This window comes from Topomyia yanbarensis, chromosome 3 (assembly GCF_030247195.1).
Source record: "Topomyia yanbarensis strain Yona2022 chromosome 3, ASM3024719v1, whole genome shotgun sequence".
In the NCBI taxonomy this organism is placed as follows: domain Eukaryota; kingdom Metazoa; phylum Arthropoda; class Insecta; order Diptera; family Culicidae; genus Topomyia; species Topomyia yanbarensis.
This window is the reverse complement of record NC_080672.1, coordinates 5,121,489-5,142,513: the sequence shown is the minus strand read 5'-3', so window position 1 is coordinate 5,142,513 and position 21,025 is coordinate 5,121,489. Positions and strand designations below refer to the sequence as shown.

The window sequence follows — 21,025 nt, the reverse complement described above, 5'->3', positions numbered from 1 at the left end:
GTTACATTTGCGCTGACATTCAGAGAGAAAACATTCCGAATGCGATGACTGGGATCCAACAGCGAAATCTGCTGTTAAAAGACTGAGACAGAGAGTTGTGAGAAAAAGAATTTCAACTTTTGGTGGAAACTAATGGGTAGAATAAGTATCTAGTTGAATTCCCATATTTTCTGCATCAAATGTGTACACTGCAACCTCCATTTACGAACCAAGCCAAGGGTTCGTAAATTAAATTAGTTCGTTTTTTGGGATTTAGATCGTAAAAAAAGTTCGCTTCACATTCTTATTAAAATTCGTTGGTTGAGCAATATTATCGATAACCCTAACAATATGGGTATTTCCGGAACGGGCTTGGCAAGTACATGATGAAAATGGATATTTGGTACCTTTTTGAAATCCAGGATGGAGACTTCCGATTGAACAATAATCTCGATAACCCTAACAATTTGGGAATTTTTGAAAAGGGCTTGACGAGTAGATGATAGAAACGGTAGCTTGGAGCTATTTCGAACAATATCTGTATAAACTATGAGAGTATTTTTAAGCGGGTTTGATGAGTAGATGAGCGATGCCCTTTTGAAGGCCAATATAGCGTCTTCTGGTTGAGAAAAGTTTTCTATAATCATATCATTCGCATCACAAATCACTATACCTATATCGATTATATGATTATCTTATTTCGAAAACGTCAATATTTTAGGTTATAATGATGTCTTAACTGGAATTCGCCATCTTGATTTTCAAAATGCATTGATTTTCGTCATCTACTCATCAATCCTATTCCGAGAATATCCAACTTTTATTAGTGACAGTTAGCTAGGAATATGATGAATTGTATACCACTTCATACTGCACATTTTGAAAAACACTTGCGATAAATGAAACCAGAATGGTTCAATTGCACTGTTAAATGAATCTGATTGGGTTACGTTCACCTACTTCAGAAAACCATTGGAACGTATTTGATTGTAATATATTTGCAGTGTCAACAGAAACAATAAACTTCAACAATTAAATTAAAATAAATTTAATTCGGTTAAAAATGCGGGCCCCCAAAACAGACCCGGGCCCCAGGGTAGTTGCCCCCCCTCACCCCCCCTCTCGTCGGGCCTGTTTGCTTCATCTACTCGTCAAGCCCGTTCCAAAAACACGTATTATCTATCTGTAAAATTAGGAAATAACGAGTCATACAGTTTCATCAACTTGTCTGGAGTGCCTCAAGGGAGCCATCTAGGACCGTTACTTTTCTCGTTGTTCTTCAATGGCGTTTGTTATATTATACCTCCTGGGTGTAAACTTATATATGCCGATGATCTCAAACTATTATTGTGCGGTCAATAGAAGATTGCATGGAACTACAGCAACACTTAGATGCTTTCTATGGTTGGTGTAATCGCAATTTGCTAGCTCTCAACGTGTCCAAGTGCTCCATAATATCTTTCACACATAAAAAAAATCCAATACTCTGGAACTACACCACCTCCGGGGAATCGCTAGAGATAATGACAATTGTCAGAGACCTCGGTGTACTTCTGGACTCACAACTGATACTCGGTAATCATTACTCTATTTGCTTGTGCTAGCAAATAGAAATCTCGGCTTCGTTATAAGCATCGGCAAAGAGTTCACTGATCCGTTTTGTTTGCGGGCACTTTATTTTTCACTTGTTCGATCCGTTCTGGAAGCTTCAGCACCCATACGGTGTCCTTATACGAGCATTTGGATCCACCGAATAGAAGCAGTGCAGGAAAGATTCCTCCGTTTTGCTTTTAGAACTCTGCCGTGGCGTAACCCAAAAGAGCTACCACCGTACATCGATCGCTGTCGTCTGCTCGATATGGAAGCGCTAGCCAAAAGGCGGAACACATTTAGAGCAGTATTTCTTGGGAAGCTATTCAGTCTTGTTCTCTATTACAACGGATAGCTTTTTCGAACGAATGTGATCTGCGTACTCAATAACGACAGCAAATCAAACGGGAGCCTACTTCGATCGAACCACATTAGTTCGAAAATGTTATCCGTCATAAAGCAGAATAAGGCTGATCAACTGGCCAAATAGATGCTCTAGACATTCTCTCACAAATAAATGTCAATTGTTGGAGGGCAACCCTATCAGCAGGAATGAGAGCTGTCAACGAACAGTCGTGCCAACCAGTAGCGATGAACAGCGGTGCCAATGTCTCTTTTACACAGACAGCCGATAGTGCAACACGCGATTATTTTTATGTCTTACGTTTTGAATTATAATAAAGTAGTTATTTGTACGATAGAACCACCTCGCGTTTTCTCTATCGTAACAAAGTGGCGACGAGAATACGGAAATTGTCGGTTCGTTTTTTTCGGCGGAAAAACGATAAAATCGTCATAATCGTTTCGCGCGTGGTTCAAAATTCACAGCAATGGCGACCAACCAGATGCAAGCAGACTCCTGTGAGCAGCCATTCAAGGACACCATCATCAAAATTCTAAGCAATCAGCACAAGTTGATGTCACAGCTTACGGAGCAAATGAACTCTATTCAGACTTCTGCTTAAGGCTCATCGAGAAAGGAGTTGGTATTAGATTCCCTGGCGACAAATATCACGGAGTTTGCCTATGATGCGGACGACGCCGCTAAATTCAGTTTGCTTTTGCGAAAGTTGAGCCCGGCTGCACATGACAGATATCTAGACCTTTTATTCAAAACGTCATATCTACAATGAGTGACTCTCTTTGTTTACTTTCTCTTTCGATTTGTACGGCGTCACTATAGCATTTTTCACTTATTTTGCCGTACAGATCGAAAGACGGTGGTTTTAACTAGCGTATTATGCAAAGAGTTGAGGGATAAATGTTAAAGCGACCGAATTATTAACAGAAGAGAAAGCAAACAAAGAGAGTCACTCATTCTAGATATGACGTTTTAAATAAAAGGTCTAGATATACGTCATTCATCCTTCCAAAGTTTTCCAAAGATCATAATTTCGAGGAAACCGTTTCGAAGCTGAAATCTATTTTTGGCACACCAGTGACGATATTTCATCGTCGTTATCAATGTCTACAGACAACGAAGGACGAATCCGAGGATTTAATCAGCTATTCATGTAAAGTGAATCGTGCTTGTGTTTACTTCAAGCTACAGGAACTCAGAGAGGAGCAATTTAAGAGCCTGATCTTCGTGTGTGGGCTCAAATCAGCGAAGGATTCGGACATCCGCATGCGCCTTCTATAGAAGATCACCGAAACGAATGACATGACGCTCGAAAAAGTAGTGGATGAATGCAAAAGTTTAATCAATCTCAAAAAGGACACGGTTTTGATCGGTAACAACGCAGTTGCATCCACTTCATTATCCTCGAATGCGGTCCGGACTGAATCAAATAATAGTTTACCAAAATCACCGTGCTGGGCGTGTGGTGGTATGCATTATTTAAGTGATTGCACATACAAGGAGCATAAGTGCAGGGACTGCTACAAAGTGGGCCACCGTGAAGGTTATTGTTCCTGTTTCTCAGCAAAGAGTCGATCCAATCAGAAGAAGTTCCCGCAGAAGAATCAACGCTCGAGTAAGAGTGTGACTGCTGAAAGCGTACAGCAATGCCGATAGATCTTCAACGCGATTCCGGCTCCGATATCACCTCTCTCTCATATCAAAACTGGGAGAAAGCGGGACGTCCTCGAACATTTACACCGAGCTGTGCCGCTAGAACAGCCTTCGGAGACAAACTAAACATTTCAACAATGTTTTCGGCTACCATCAGCATCGGTGGAGTCCACAAAGAGTAAATGTTGTGTTGTCATGCATCTGCAACTTGGTGGTCAACCATAATGAAGACGCTAATGTGACTGAGCTGAAAGCGCGGTTCCCTAAAGTATTTAGCGAAAACATGGGTCTATGTAAAAAGACGCAGGTGCATCTATCACTCAAACGTACAGTCCGTGTTCAGGCAGAAGCGGCCGGTGGCGTATAGTATGGAAGCTATCGTGGAAGATGAGTTACAACGCTTGCAAACACTAAATATCATTACTCCGGTAACGTTTTCCGAGTTGGCAGCGCCCATCGTAGTTGTCCGGAAACCTGACCGTTCTGTTCGGCTTTGTGCTGATTTTTCTACTGGACTCAATAACGCATTGGAGCCGAACAATTACCCACTTCCACTACCCGAAGACATTTTTGCCCGCATGGCAAACTGTACCATCTTCGGATACATTGACCTGTCCGACGCATATTTGCAAGTGGAAGTCGATGAAGAAAATCGGAAGCTGGTAGTAATCAACACCCACAATGGGTTATTCCAGTTCAACCGTCTCTCTCCCGGAATTCGAACGGCTCCTGGAGCATTCCAGCAAATAATGGACGCAATGCTCAGTGGTCTGCAGTGCACCTGTCTATATTTGGATGACATCATCGTAGACGGGCGGACGCGCCAGGAACTCATGCAAAACTTACAGGAGGTCTGCAAACGCCTGCATGAGAATGGGTTCACTGTGAAGATTTGCAAGTGTCAGTTCTTCATGAACCAAGTGAAGTATCTGGGACAACTGTTGGACGCAGAAGGTATCCGCCCGGATCCGGAGAAAATTGCAGCCGTCGTGAATATACCTACCCCCCCACAATGTGCCCACTCTTCGGTCGTATCTAGGGGCCATAAATTACTATAGCAAATACATAAAGGAGATGCGGAGACTTCGCCAGCCACTAGATGACCTGCTCCGGAAAGGCGCTTGTTTCAAATGGTCAGACGATTGTCAACGTTCGTTTGATCGGTTCAAAGCTGTTCTACAGTCTCCTCTTCTGCTAACTCACTACAATCCCCGAATGGACACAGTAGTTTCAGCAGACGCTTCCAATGTGGGCATAGGCGCCCGCATAGCTCGCCGTTTTCCGGATGGTTTGAAAAAGGCAATTTATCACGCGTCCAGAAGTTTGACTCCAGCAGAAACGGGGTACAGCCAGAGGCCCTTGCTCTGGAGTACGGCGTAACTAAATTTCATCGCATGGTCTATGGGCGACGTTTTATTCTGCAAACTGACCATAAACCACTTTTATCGATATTTAGTTCGAAGCAGGGCATTCCGATATACAGGGTGTTTGGTTCATGGTTAAGAATCTCTCGGGGGGTGATAGACTGTCATATTTGGAGAAAAAAATTGTTCTAAACATACCCTCAAATCTCAACCCTTACAGAGTTATTGAACTTTTTGTGTAAAAAACTTATTTGTCTTAAAATACCTCTAACTTTAAAAGTATACTTTGTATTTTAAATGTTTTAGTTCCATTCGAAAGGTGAGAAAATTTCCCATCGAATAGTGTTCTCATATCTTTTAGTTAATTAGTTTTAATTACCTTTTAGCTGTAAAGTAGTTAAAAGTTAGTGTTTTTGAGGAGGTTTATGCTAATTTTCTCGAAATAATGAAGTATGATTGTAGGAATATCCATTATCCAAAAGTTGGGTTTTAGGACGATTCATAATTTGTTCTTGGACGTCATATTCCTATCTCTTCACATTTCTTTATAATTTCATTACTATACTTTTCCTGTAACCGACTTGCAAGTGCTTAAAAGACTCTAATCTAAAAAATATGCTTTATATCGTTATTTACAAGATTTCATTGGAAAGCTGAGAAAATGTCCTATCAGTGTATGTACAAATATCTTTTAGTTAAGTCTAATAAATGGTTTTTTACTAACGAAATATCTAAAAATTTGTGTTTTTTGGAGAGTTTTTTAATTATTCTAATTATTAATCAACAAAATTTATCGTTACTCTTGTTCGTTTGATGCCCCTTAATGTTCTCTATAACTTTTTATTTGACACTTTGTCTATATCTCTTTTCATTTGGCTGCTATTTAATAGTTAACACAGCATGACCTCGCCGCAAATGTAGTTGGTTCGAAATCGTTATTTTTGCATATGAAACGATGTGATAAAAACGATTTTGAGTCGAAACCAAAAGAGATAATTGGATGGAGTCAAAGAAAGAACTGTAGAACTTGCTGAGATGCATTATTTTCATGATAATAATGGTGATGTTTATTACTAACAATTTTAAGAAAATTAACGAAAATGCTAATAATAGCACTAACTTTAAACTAATTTAATTCAAAAAGAATACTAAATTCACTTAACTGAAAGGTATTAATACATTTTTCTCTGTAAAATTTTCCTGGCTTTCGAATAAAAAGAAAAATAATACAAAAAGTGCCATACTTTTTCAATTAGAGCTGGTATTAGCGAAAATGAGATAAAAATATCCAAGTTAAATAACCCAAACTCATGAAAATAAGAAAAGGTAAGTGCTTAATGTCAAAGAACGAATTATGCAGCTCTTCAAGACTAACAATCTGGATTATTAAAATGATGAGGTTAACTACTAGGATTTTCAAGAAATGTACGAAAAATCGATTAAAAATGTTTAATTTTCAATAAATTACTTTGAAAAGGCTACTTAAACTCATTAGCTGAAACATGTAAAGGCATCACTCAATGCGAAATTTTCTCACCTTCCCAGTGGATCTAAAATATTTGAAATACAAAGTATACTTTTTGAGTTAGAGGTATTTTAAGACAAATAAGCTTTTAACACAAAAAGTTCAATAACTTTGTAACGGTTGAGATTTGAGGGTATGTGTAGAACAATTTTTTTCTCCAAATATGACAGTCTATCACCACCCGAGAGATTCTTAATCATGAACCAAACACCCTGTATACTGCTAACCGCCTGCAACGATGGGCGTTGACAATGCTTCTTTATGATTTTCAGATAGAACATATTACCACCGATAATTTCGGGCACGCTAACATTTTATCTCGCCTGATTAATTTCCATATTAAACCGGATGAAGATTCTGAAATTGCGTCAATTGAGCTCGAATGGTCCATCTGTAGTATTGTCAACCAGTCATTAAGTTTCTTGCCAGTCACGTACAAAATCATTGCCGCAGAGACCGAAGGAGACAAAATCTTGCAGAAGGTGAAACATTACGTCATCTACGGTTGGCCAGTAAGCAAGAAAACTGTTGGAAATCCAGAAATTGAACAGTTTTTTGCTCGACTGGAGTCACTCAGCATCGCACACAAGTGTCTTATGTACGGAGAAAGAATCATTAGTCCCAGAAAACTGCAGCAGCGAGTTCTGGACCAGCTCATAAGGGTCATCCGGGCATTGATCGAACCAGATCATTAGCACGGAATTATGTGTATTGGCCTAACATTGACGACCATATCGCCAACATGGTCAAGTCGTGCAACGAGTGTGCGTCGGTGGCCAAAACAGACACGAAAACATCGCTCTAATCGTGGCCAATTCCAGAAAGGCCATGACAGAGGGTACACGTCGACTACGCTGGGCCAGTGAATGGAACCTACTTCATGATTTTGGTCGACACTCTTTCTAAGTAGCCGGAAGTAGTACCTACACAGCGTATCACTACTGAAAAAACTCTAGCCATACTTCGGAACATCTTTTCGAGGTTCGGTATGCCTGAAGTGTTGGTGACCGATAATGGCAGACAACTATCCAGCGAGGTTTTCGAAAAGTATTGCAATTCCAATGGTATCATGCAGCTAAAGACGGCGCCGTACCATCCTCAAAGCAACGGACAAGCAGAGAGGTTTGTAGATACGTTCAAACGCACACTGAAGAAAATCCAGGCAGGGGGAGAAGAGCTAGAAGAAGCCATCGACACATTCCTTCAGTGCTACCGATCTACACCGTCTCGTAGCGCTCCGGATGGAAAGTCTCCAGTGGAAGTTCTGCTAGGTCGACGCATCCGTATTTTGCTCTCACTGATGAAACCGCCTAACAAATTTCACAAGGATGCCAGTTCCAAACAGGACCAGCAGTTTGACTGTAAACACAGTACTGAAGCGAAAAGTTTCGAGGTCAAGGACAACGTTTATGCCAAGGTTCATCAAGGTAATACTTGGAATTGGGTAGCAGGTGAAGTTGTGGAACGGATTGGAACCGTTATGTACAATGTGTGGCTACCAGATCGTCAGTAGCTGATCAGATACCATGGCAATCAGATACGTAAACGTCCAGGAAGTACAGATGTTTGGAAAACGGAAAATCAAACCATCGTACTATTAGACCTGCTCTTAAACACATGGGATATCAAACCGTCGGGTTCATCGGAAATACCGGAAGCACCACAACCATATCCAGAAGATGTAGAGTACAACGAATTGCAGCAAGAATTTCTTCAAGAGCTGTACCAACCGGACGTGAGACGTCGTCGACATCTGCAACCGCAACCAATCCCAATGTTGACTCAATGCTATCGTCCACCTCGGAACCGGAAACCTCCGATCCGCTACGAACCCTACCATCTATACTAAAGGGGGAGGTGTTGGAGGGCAACCCTATCAGCAGGATTGAGAGCTGTCAACGAGCAGTCGTACCAACCAGTAGCGATGAACAGCGGTGCGAATACACAGACAGCCGATAGTGCCACACGCGATAATTTTTATGTCTTACGTTTTAAATTATAATAAAGTAGTTATTTGTACGATAGAACCACCTCACGTTTTCTTTATCGTAACATCAATGTACCCCCGAGAAGTCTCAGATCGCTTAACTTTTTAAGACTCGATTTTTAACGCATCGAGTACGGTCAAAACGAACCCATAAGGGCAATATGTAATGTTTTTATTAGTGTTTATGACCATTTTGACTTTTCTGTATCTTGTGATTTTTCCAAAAAATAGGCTAAGAAGGTTGACTTAGATTTTAAGATTCAATTTTTGTAATATTTGTAATTATGTATCTTTTTTTTCTTTTTATTGTAATATAAAACGGTTTTCGTTGAAAAAATTAATAAAATTTTTTTAATCATAATAATTTTCCTTGAGTTTCATTACATTAAAACATAAAATTTTTCTGAATATTATATTGTATGCACAAAGTTATATGAGCGATCCATAATAGTAGGGCGAGTGTATTCGATCATCTACCCGTCAGTAAGTAAAGTCTCGATGTGGTAGCCCATTACGACAACTCTCTACGAGGCGGCATGCTGTCTGGTGTGCTTTGAAGATCTTTAATAACCCAAAAAGTTGAAAATTATAGTTAGTTAGCTAAACAAACCATAGCAAAAAACGGAAATTGCAAGGGTCACCATTAGTGCATCTCTCACCTATCAAACAAAAGTTTAATCTCGTAGCTAGAAAGGTCAAACCATAATCATCACTCGTTCTGGATTGGCTGCTCCAGCTCCATATAAATCAAAAGCACCGACACATAAAATTCATTTCACACTCTCAGTTGCTTACCGCAGTCGACATCGTTCACGTCAAATGGATGCACATTTTGTTACATTTGCACTGATTTTGCTGATTTCCAGTGGAATCTCCGGATCCAAGGACACCCCGAACATTTCACCACAAACTTGCGTATCGGAGGGATGCCTTCGAGGACGATACTTCACTAGCTATGGTGGCAAACGCTTCGAAGCATATCTCGGTGTACCGTTTGCGGCGCCTCCCGTTGGAGAATATCGATTCAAAAATCCTCAAGCAATCCAACCGTGGACCGGAGTCTATGATGCTTCGTTTGAACGAAGTAAGTGTGTGCAGAAGAACGATCTGTTACCGAATGCCGCGGTGGAAGGTAGTGAAGATTGTTTGTATCTAAACCTGTACAAACCCGTGGTAAGTTGTATTAAAAATACAGCTACATTGAAGATACATCAAACGTGAACAACCTTCCAGACTGCCAAGAACCCCGGAAAGCCGATGGCCGTGATGGTGTTCATTCATGGAGGTGGATATTTCGCCGGATCCGCATCGATGGGTGAATTTGGACCGGATCGTCTAATGGACACGGGAGAGGTCATTCTGGTGGTTATTCAATATCGCCTCGGAGCGTTTGGATTTCTTTCAACAGGTGATCGAGTAGCTCCGGGAAATTTTGGTCTCAAAGATCAGAACGCTGCTTTGAGATGGGTTCAGCGAAACATTGCTCGATTCGGGGGCGATCCAGCACTAGTTACTCTGTTAGGTCAAAGTGCTGGTGGTGCTTCGGTACAGATGCACATGATGAGTCCACTTAGTAAGGGCTTATTTTCACGTGCTGTCATGATGAGTGGAAGTGCCCTTGGATTTTGGCATCGACCGATCGAAGATCCGTTGAAGTTTGCTCAAGAACAGGCGGTAGCTGTTGGGATTGCTTCACCTACGTCCATGTCTACAGAAGAATTAATAAGAGCGTTACGTGAGGTTGATGCTATTGAACTTGGTAAAAGTATCGATAATCTGAAGGTAATATCTGAAATCTTCGGGAAGTTTTTCAATTTCTGATTTTCTATTTTACTTAGTTCTGGTTTGTTTACCCACTGGCAGCATATCATCCTGTGGTGGAGAACTACGTAGACAGCGAAACATTCATTAGTGAGGATCCCAACGTAGTTTGGGCGAGAGGAGAGTATCACCAGATTCCTTGGAGGACCGGATTCGTTCCAAACGAAGGAGCTTTTTCTTCTCTGCAAATCCTACTTAATGCATCTCTGGTTGCCGAACTGAATGAACATGCTGAGTCTTACATGCCTCGATTATTCGGCTGCAAGGAAAACGAAAAATCTCGAAGAATGCTGAGACAAAGATTTTTCCCCGATGGCACTGACACACAATGGATAACAGATGCTAATCTTAATAAAATTCAGGATGTAATAATTCGCATATATTTTCAACAAGTGGATTGATTACACTAACTTTACGCATTTAGATTTTCAGCGAAGCTTTCATCACCTACCCGATCGCACTGACCGTAAAGCAGTACGTGGACCACGTGGAAACCAATAAGAACCCGATCGATCTGTACTACTTCAGCTTCAAGGGAAATCATTCCCATTCGAAGTACTTTTCGAATACAGATCTGGATTTTGGAGTGTGCCATTCGGACGATCTTTCCTATCTGTTCCGTTCCAAGGACCTATTTGATGATTTTGAACCGGATTCGCCTGAAACTGCAGCTTCGGCAAAGTTAGTCGACTATTACGTTCGTTTTGCTTATGACGGGTATAGTATCTGCTGTTAAATATTTGATTCAGAAATTATTATGAAGATTTTTCTTACTGTAGCGTACAGGACGGAACCTGCCAGAAGAAATGTGCGATTCTTGAGTTCGCAAACGATGCCAGTCAACAGGTTAAAACAGATTATATGGATGGATTTGATGATGAAATGATAGCATTTTGGACAGAAATCTACAGCTGAAGTGAGATGACGACTAAAGTTATACTACGTGATGTCATACTTCAATTTACAATTCTCAATTGTTCCGATTACTGTACAGAATAAAACCTTTTATTGAAAGTTTCTAATTTGTTGTGCTCATAAATCAAAAGAACTAAACAAACCCTCAGTATATACACAGATAAAAGATGGGTAGGTGTTATCAGTGACATAACCAAAGTGAAGTAGAATACACTTTACGCTGTTAGTATGTATGCTGCAATTTTTACTATCTTCTGAAAGGTTTTAATAAAACCAGTTATTTCGACATTTCTAATGAACGTCACACTTATATCGAATTTTCGGCTGTTTTGTTGCCCTTTTCAGGGTTACCATTTGAGCACCCATATATTCGAATATGTTTGAATATTTGTGATTTCGATGTACGTGTACCAATATTTCGGTATTTCCATTAGAAATGGTTTTAATACAACCTTTCAAAAGATAGTAAAATTGCACCATTCGTATTAACAGCCTAAAGTGTATTCTACTTCACTTCGGTTATGTCTCTGACATTACCCACCTATCTTTTTTAGTCAAAATAAAAAAAAACATTGGCATATTCTCAAATGTACATTGATTAGAGAAAATCAAAATAACTCTTTATACGAAGAGGTTCCATTTCCTTTTCGATCTTCTTCGGCAGCAGAAAGGCCTGAAAGTTATGCAACACTCCACCCGGGGTAATGGCCACACCGGCTCCAGCTCATCGTCACGCTTCGCTACAAGGGATGATTTCTGGCATCACGGGAAACGTGTACTGCCTGCTCTAATACTTCTGCGGCAAAATATTTCATCACTGCACAGTGGTCCAGCATGTTCATTTGGCAGAAATTTAACTTTTTGTTAAAACTAAATAACTTAGCTTTGCAATATATTTAGGAAAGTTGTGGTACTTTGCAAAGTCCTTCTTTTCGTTTAAACAGAAGCTAGGGTGGTTCTAACTACAACCAGATTTGAAATTGAAATTTTTAACGTTTCGAGATACAGAATGACTGTCTTCGATGAAGTTATAGAACAACATATTGTAGAAAAATTTGGGGAAGATGCGCAAGCTCTATCTTTTATACCTTACATTGCACGACAAATCCGAATGTAAACCTTAGGGTTTTCTTAAAAAAAAACGGTTTAATTTCTATAACTTTTGTAGTTTTTATTTTACACTAAAATGCCATTTGGACAACTGGAAGATTATTTTAGAGCGCATAATTTGTTTTTATTTACAGTCGTTTTCTGCTCGTGATGCTCTTGACGAAATAAAATCACAAGCCAACGCTGTTGGCGACGATATTTTAGACGAAGTAAGGACAATTGCCGCGACAATTAGTACCCTGGAAACCAGTGTTAATAATGCTCGTTTGACACCTGCGGTGTCTCCCCCCAGTCTGATGGACGAATTGACCGTCGTTTCAAATAAAACTGCTATCTCAGGTTCGCAGCATCATCAAGTGGCAAAAGATGGATGGCGCACACTTGGTTCGAAAAGAGTGTGACGCTCCGACTGGTCAGAATATGACTTACGTAAACAGCGTCGTATTAAACAACAAAAAGAGAAAGATAAAACAGCAGAGTAAAAAATCTAGAAGAAAACAGGGTACAAGATACAGCAATATCAACAGTAATAACAATAACAACTACAACAACAAAAATAGCAAGTGAAATAAGAACAGGAACCGCAATAAGTACAACAATAACAATAATCACAACTACAACCAAAATAGAAGCAACAACAATAGCAACAAAAACAACAGCTACAAGTCCAATAATACCACCAACAACTTCAATATAAACAGGCACAACATAAACAGTAACGACCACAACGGAAACAGAAACAACAACATTAACAGCAGTAACAACAACAGCAACAACAACAACAACAATAATCACAGAATAAGCAACTACAACAGAAACAGCAACTACAACAGCAACTACAACTACAACCGAAATAACAACAACCACAACGAAAACAGAAACAGCAGTTATAGCAACAACAGAAACAGCATTTGCAATAGAAACAACAATGGTCTTAACAACAATCACCATAACAATCAACATCATTGTTCATCTTGCTCCTGTGAACGTTCGTGTTTTCGCCAATTTTAACGCACTTCTCAGAGGCAGACCAGGACAAGCATGACGCAGCTGGTAACAGTACAATAGTTTTAAACAATTTGAACATGTATGGGTTAAAGCACATATCGCTGATGAAATCCACATTTTTGTCTCAGTGTACTTTCCACCGGATCTAGCTTGCAAATCAACATATGAGATTTTCTTTCAAGCAGCTGAAGAAATAATCTCTAATTTTCCTCCAGAATTTAAAGTTCATATTTATGGTGATTTTAATCAGCGCAACTTAGATTTTATTCCTGACTCTGAAAATGAGAGCATTCTACTTCCTGTCGTTGGTGATAACGAAACATTACAATATATGTTTGAGAAAATTGCATTGCTAGGACTCAATCAAATAAACCATATAAAAAATCAACACAATCGTTATTTAGATCTGCTATTAACAAACATTAATGAAGATTTCTGTGTTGATGAATCTCATTCTCCCTTATGGAAAAATGAAACGTTTCACACAGCAATAGAATTCTCTATTTTTGTGCACAAGAATCATAATTTCATTGATTGTGACTTCGAGGACGTCTTCGATTATAGAAAAGCAAAATGAAAATATTAAATATAAATTAAGCAGTGCTAATTGGCAGGCTGTTTTAAAGAATCAAGTGAACGTTGAGTGTGCAGTGGAGATCTTTTATAATATTTTATGGCAAATAATACAGGAGGAAGTTCCACTCACGAAAAAAACGACGAAATCATGCATCCAAAAATCCAGTTTGGTTCAACAAGGAAATTATTAATTTGAAGAATCGGAAGCAAAAAGGCTCACAAAATTTACAGAAAACACAATAATCAGGATAATTTGGAAAAATACCTCAACATTCGTGACCAACTAACTTTGGCTATTTCTTCGGCACTAACTGTATATAATGCAAAAACTGAAAATGAGATCAAGTCATGCCCAAAAAACTTTTTTAATTACATCAAAAATAAGTTGAATTCATGCAACTTCCCATCAAAAATGTCTTTAGATGGGAAAGAGGGTGAAACTTCAAAAGATATTTGTAATCTCTTCGCAACATTTTTTCAAGAAACTTATTCTAACTATTCAGACAATGATCGTGACTTTGAATATTTTTCTTATTTTTCTGATTATTCAAGGAATGTTGGTGTCAGTCACATTAATGTTCAAGATATCTTGTCTGGCCTCAATGGTCTAGATGCCACTAAAGGCTCAGGACCTGATGGAATTCCACCTGCTTTCATAAAGAATTTAGCAACTGAGCTTACGTCACCTTTATTCTGGCTGTTCAATAAGTCACTAGAATCTGGTATTTTCCCAAAAGATTGGAAAAAATCTTTTTTAATACCTATTTATAAATCGGGTAAAAAATCTGATATTCGCAATTATCGTGGAATTGCCATTCTGTCTTGCTTTCCCAAACTTTTCGAATCCATCATAAATAAAACCATTTTCAACCAAGTCAAACATAAAATAACAAATTCACAAAATGGGTTTTTTACAGGCCGTTCAACTAGTACAAACCTTTTAGAATTTGTTGATTACTCGTTAAATGCCATGGATAAAGGAAATCATATAGAAGCTCTTTACACTGACTTCAGCAAAGCTTTCGATAAGCTGGACATTCCCATGTTAATATTCAAACTTGAAAAATTGGGAATCGAGATGAGACTCCTCAATTGGATTAAGTCGTATTTAACAGATCGTCAGCAAATAGTAAAATTCTATGAGATGAAATCTGATATAATTAAAGTTACTTCGGGGGTTCCGCAAGGTTCACACTTAGGACCTCTTCTTTTTATTTTATATGTCAACGACATCTCTCTTATTTAAAAAAAAACATTAAAATTCTCATATATGCGGATGATATGAAGCTATTTTTAGAAATTAGAAATAATAATGACTATAATGTTTTTCACAATGAAACACAAATCTTTTATACATGGTGTTGTAAATGTTTACTGGAATTAAATGTTAAAAAATGTAATCTCATGACTTTTAGCAGAAAACAAATCACGGCTTCGGTGTGAATTACATTAGGTAACCAAACCGTTCAGAAATGCGATAAAATAAGAGATTTAGGAGTTATCTTAGATAAAAAATTAAAATTTGTGGAACATTACAACACAATTGTTCATAGAGCTAGTAATATGCTTAATTTTATAAAACGCTTCGGATATCACTTTCAAGATCCTTACACAATTAAAACTCTTTACGTAGCATATGTTCGGTCTATTTTAGAATATTGTAGTATTGTTTGGTCACCATTCATAAAAAAAACACGAAGTGAGAATAGAGTCAGTCCAAAAACAGTTTCTATTATATGCACTACGCATGTTAAGATGGACAGTATTCCCTCTTCCATCTTATGAAGCACGTTGTATATTGATAGATATTCAAACATTGAAAGAACGTCGGGACTATGCTATGATCTCGTTTCTAAACGATATCGTCATGCAGCGTATTGACTCATCTTACATATAGTCAAAATTAAATTTATATGCTCCTACTCGTCAATTACGCAATAGAAATTTGTTCGCGATAGGTCATCACCGTACAGACTATGCTAAATTCGGACCACTAAACCAGATGATGACTGTGTATAACGAGCATTGTAAAAGTATTGACCTTACCATGCCCCGAACAAGTTTAAAACAGTTTTTCAACTCTTCACGGCATCATAGTACATAGAAATAGTTTACAGGATAGTATATAAGCAATTAATATTTGTAATATTTGTATAATATAGATAAAGGTACCAACGACGTTCATGAATGAAATACACGATCCTTCGATGATGAAGCAATGAATTTTATACACCAACAACTAAATTTTTTTCTAGAGAACTTTTCCATAAAAAATATAACGTTTTCCAACAGCATTATTTTCGATTAGGGCTGTCACTAGAAAAATCATGCTTTGTGGAATAGATCACCAAAAAAAATGGTGCAGGTTCAGTATATTGAGACAAACTTTCATCTTAATGAAAAAACAAAACTGCAAAAGTTATATAAATTATTTTAAGAAACACACTGAATTTTTTCGGTAAATTCCTTGTAAAGTGCAAAATTTTATCATGAAAACGAAATTATGTCTTTTATATTGTCTACCGTGAAAGTAATTTAATCATACTACCAAGGGTAAATTATTGAAAATCCAAATTTTTAATTAAACTTTTTTTATCTAGAATATTTTTCAGAGCTTTAGAAGATGCAACCTCTCAGGGTAACAATTTAGCACTGAGTGAAAATACACCTATTTTGCGTGTTCTCTCCGTAGACTGCATTTGTTTACGTAATATTTAACGACGCTAAATCCCTCTGGATAAAGATTTGACACGTCAATCGTTTGTTTACCATTTATCTGTCAGTGTCATTCCAATCGAGCACGAGACATGTCAATGTCATTCCAATCGAACAGAAGACTTGTCAAACGTTGCAATCTGATGAATGAATTTTGGAAAGTATTGTGATAGTGAATTAAAATATTTTGAATAATTTTTTGAATTGAATCTCTAAGGCAATCATTGCGGTGGCTACTAAAAGTTGCTTCAACCATTGCAGCTATCCGTAACGTTGTAATTTTCTGGTAAACCACAGAACCGGACCCATTCCGCACGAAGGTCGTAGTTTACCAGGAAGCGAAAAAAAACATTATTTTTTTTTAAACCGGCGGTAGTTTTATTGGTGCAAAACTTCACACAGCACTTCATGATGACCTGCGCTTTTTCTATGCTATTCAGATCTGGAATTATTGCACGATTTCGATGCTATTGAGATCTGCAATGAGTACTATACCACTACTGTCAATACTATCAAGAAAGAAAGGCATGTTCGGCTAGACGAAGAAAGCTATAATGTTTATTTGATTGCACCAAAACCGTATGAATAGCGAAAACGTAAGGTATTTTCGAAAATAACGTACAAGTTGAATCGAAACGACAGGAATGCGGTGCAATCTCGAAAGCATTTATATTGAGTGTATAGGAAAGATGGATGAGGCACACTTAGGTTGATTTCCATTGATTGATTCCTATTTTCTTATGATATCTTTCCATAACGAGCACCAACAAACGGGAGATAATGCTGCGGTACGTGTTCAATAATCGAAACGTATCATTGCTTTCTGAGATGTTCTCAAGAGTAACTTAAAGATGTGTGTGGACAAGTCAGCTGCCATATAGTAACCTAAAGAAGCAACTAGTCACAACATTTTAGTCGCTTTGCAGATTTCCTTATTGATGTCTTTCTGCTGTTTTATCGGATCACTTCCATGTACAGCAATTCGTAATCATAGAGGGCGGCTAACTTGCTGCTAATAGTTGCAACAATAAGTTCCTCGTGTGAACATAATCAAGAACAAACATTGATAGAGACTTAAGTCACTGATCGACAATAATTGATTTAGCGGCACTCGATTGAAAGAAACGACCAAATCTCGAATGTTTTTCCTATAAGACTATTCAGTTGCAAGCGCTGCTCAATGCATTTTTGTTGACGGGTCTCGCAAGAATGGGCTAGTTGAGATCAATCGCGGGATTACGAATTAAACGTTGTCATTCGCGTCGGATTCGCTCTATAAATACGATGTCTTGAGTTCAAGCGAGGAAAGGTTTAAAACAGTACCGGCAGCAAACGGCATAAAGAGAAGGAGAGTTTCAGGTACACTATATGCGTCTCTCCAGCAGACACTAGATCCAGGAAAAGTTCTACGCATTCTGGTAAAGGGTTCCTATATTCCGAAGACATCAAAGAAAGTTATCTTGGTGGTTCTTTATGAAATTAAACTTAGTAAAAGATTGTGAGGCCTACATAATCATTCACCGAATAATTGACGTTGCTACTCTGCGGTAACTGTAGTATACGAGTCAACTGAAGTTAACGCTGTGACAGTGGTGCTAGTTTGCAGAAAATAATGTTGCCAGACCAGTTTATTTAGTTGGGATAAGATGGCGAGCTTTATTCAGTAATTCAAAATATTCCATCACAGCACAGTGGTCCAGAATTTTAATTTAGCAGGAATTTTAACTTTTTGGTAAAACTAAATAACTTAGCCTTACAATATGTTTTGGAATGTTTTTGTGCTTTGCCATGCCTTTTTTTCGTTTAAACAGAAGCTAGGGTGGTTCTAACTATAACCAGATTTGAAATTGAACTTTTTAACGGTTCGAGATACAGAATACCTGTCTTCGATGAAGTTGTAGAACAACATATTTTAGAAAAATTTACGAAGACGCGCAGCTCTATCTTTTATACCTTCCATTGCACGATAAATCCAAATGTAAACTTTAGGATTTTCCTAAAAAAAACAGTTTAATTTCTATAACTTTTGTAGTTTTTATTTTACACTAAAGTGCCATTTGGACAAGTTGAAGATTGTCAGGGTAACAATTTAGCACTGGGTGGAAATATATCTATTTTTACGTGCTCTTTCCGTAGAGTTCATTTGTTTATGTAACATTATGCTCACCGTTCACATTTAGTTGCAAATTTTCGTTCATTTTCGCGTTTGTGAACGGTTTTGTTTATGCAGATAGGTGTAGTAATTTTGGTTTCACATTTGTGTATAATTAGCATAGGGTTTAGTTAGGCTACCGCTCTCCTCTTGCAAAAATACGTGTGCGCTGATTATGCTGCTCATCGACGACAACTATGCGACAAGGCGGGTTGGTGGTTTGTTTTGGTCAAGTTGGAAGGCGGCCATCTAGGTTAGAAAGTGGCGAGCCACGGCATCAAACAGATGTCCAGATAAGTTTTGTTTATTTTTCGGGAGTTTCCAGTTACAACAAGGAAGAATTCAATGCGCGCGTGTAACGGCGGTATAGAACCATCAAATAGTGCCGGCCCGTGGTTCAGGCACTAGTGAAGTGTGTGATGCTGGTTCGCCATAGAGGGAAAGCTAAGCGCAAAGGAGCATTCTCGCTTCCCCGGCTAAATAATAAGAAGCAAATACCGACCGTAGCACGCGTAAATTATATTCAATGGGTCTAAATAAATACTTAAGATTTAATATGTAGCACATGAACACAAAACATCAAATTACACACACGTTAGGAAAACAGGAAACGCTCGGGATTGGGAGACTATGGGAAAGCAGGAAATAGAGCCAAACGGGAGAGGGAAGCTACTGGGTTAGGATAGAAAGAATGCGAATCACTTTTGCTAAAGACTTCAAGAAAGGCAGACATCAATGTTAAAAGTTTAAGAAGATGGACGGTTGGAAATATTTAAACGTAAAGTTATAGTGGAGCAAATAGAGGAGTGATAGAAAGTGAATTAAATAAATACCGAGAAGGAATCAGGTATGAAACAAAAATTAAAGCAGTCCCAGTAGCAAGCCCATAAGATTTCCCTCCCTCGTCAATATTATCCGCTTGCAGGACACATTATATTGGCTCCTAAAGCCATCGGAGTGGCTTTAGTCCGAGTGTGGTGTCCCTTGAACGGCCCGTCGTCGATAGTGGCACCATCATCGCTAAAAGCACGTCAAAAGTGTCCACGAGCACACTGAACCAGCCACGAGGTTCCATCGAGACTTCCAAGTCATCAGCAGGTAGTTGAAACCATCTACCAGGTGCCAAAGTGCCCTTGAATTGTCGGCCTGTCACCGAAAATCAGCCGAATAGAAACAGCAGTGATCACCTATCGACGTGCCCGCCAGAAAGTGGCATCGCTGGTCGCATCGGACCCAGCCAGTAGCCATTGCAACAGCAGCCTACCGTTTCCCGCTTCGTCCCAGCGTTCGCCGGCCGGCATTATACACAACTACACTCACACACAAAATTATAAGTTACAATAAATCATTGAAAAAGTGAAAAGAGTGTTCTTCTGATTGGGACAGATTGACATTGAGCCGATCCTGAAGCCTCCGTGCCTCAAGCTCGAGCAAAGCAAGAAAAGAGGCCTTCGGAACCCACCCCAATCAGTCCCCGTGGCTTGACCAGGGACTAGGGGCAATATAAGCTGCGACCCCTTAGGTCCGGCAGGAAACGGGAGAACGAATCAGGGCGGGCAAAGGTCCGGTGATTTATCACCAGCATCCCTAGGCAGGTTCCAGCAAAGGAGCCAAGCTCACCTTCCTAGCTAAAAGACAAGGACCGCTGCCGGAGCAGCCAACGGAACCCGAACGACCACGCGGCCGTTGTTGTCCCGGTCTATCGGAAGGAAACCGCTTGCCCTCCCTTTACCAGCAGCATAGGGATCCCGCATCAGCAGCAGTGAAGAGTAGGACTAGAAAACATTGTAAAAAATAATTGTTTGTTTACTTTTTTGTTGTGTTCCGAAAATCCGAAATTCTGATAGAAGCATCTAGGGCGCCCTGACAAGAAGGGTCCGGCGGGCAATTTAAAACTCAATGAGTGATATTGGTATTCCAACAAGCCCCATTTTTGGCGAAGAAGCATTCATAACTTTTCAACGACAATAGTTAGATATGTGGCGCCATGAAATAAATTATTCGCCTAAAAACAACTTTAAAGTTTACTGAAGACTACTTAAGTTTTAAATTAATACCGCAAAAGTTATTTCAATAAACCAGTGTTTCTAAGAAACACTAATAAAACATCTAACCTTACATGGGCTTTCATGTCTTCAGCAAACTTTTCTAGAACTTCCAAAACGTTCTGCAACTTCACTGAAGGTAATAGGGCTCTCTACAATAATTAAATCCTAACTGTTTTTACAAAAAGAAAGTACTTACAAACTACTAAAACTTTTTATTCTTC

At 38.9% G+C, this 21,025-nt stretch overlaps 3 protein-coding genes across 3 annotated transcripts; all 3 read left to right on the top strand.

Annotated features, from left to right (window-relative positions):
- Window positions 1-3,951: 3,951 nt before the first annotated feature.
- On the top strand, window positions 3,952-7,167 carry LOC131693236 (uncharacterized protein K02A2.6-like). The gene is made up of 2 exons (XM_058980897.1): window positions 3,952-4,537; window positions 6,902-7,167. The coding sequence occupies exons 1-2, from the start codon at window positions 3,952-3,954 to the stop codon at window positions 7,165-7,167; spliced, it is 852 nt and encodes a 283-aa protein (XP_058836880.1).
- Window positions 7,168-7,460: 293 nt separating this feature from the next.
- LOC131693234 (uncharacterized protein K02A2.6-like) lies at window positions 7,461-8,321 on the top strand. The gene is made up of 2 exons (XM_058980893.1): window positions 7,461-7,977; window positions 8,026-8,321. Exons 1-2 carry the CDS (start codon window positions 7,461-7,463, stop codon window positions 8,319-8,321), a joined length of 813 nt encoding a protein of 270 aa, XP_058836876.1.
- A 699-nt stretch (window positions 8,322-9,020) lies between these two features.
- LOC131691851 (juvenile hormone esterase-like) lies at window positions 9,021-11,276 on the top strand. Its single transcript, XM_058978526.1, has 5 exons — window positions 9,021-9,632; window positions 9,693-10,241; window positions 10,298-10,645; window positions 10,705-10,997; window positions 11,060-11,276. Exons 1-5 carry the CDS (start codon window positions 9,279-9,281, stop codon window positions 11,193-11,195), a joined length of 1,680 nt encoding a protein of 559 aa, XP_058834509.1. The 5' UTR covers window positions 9,021-9,278; the 3' UTR covers window positions 11,196-11,276.
- The last annotated feature ends 9,749 nt before the right edge of the window (window positions 11,277-21,025 follow it).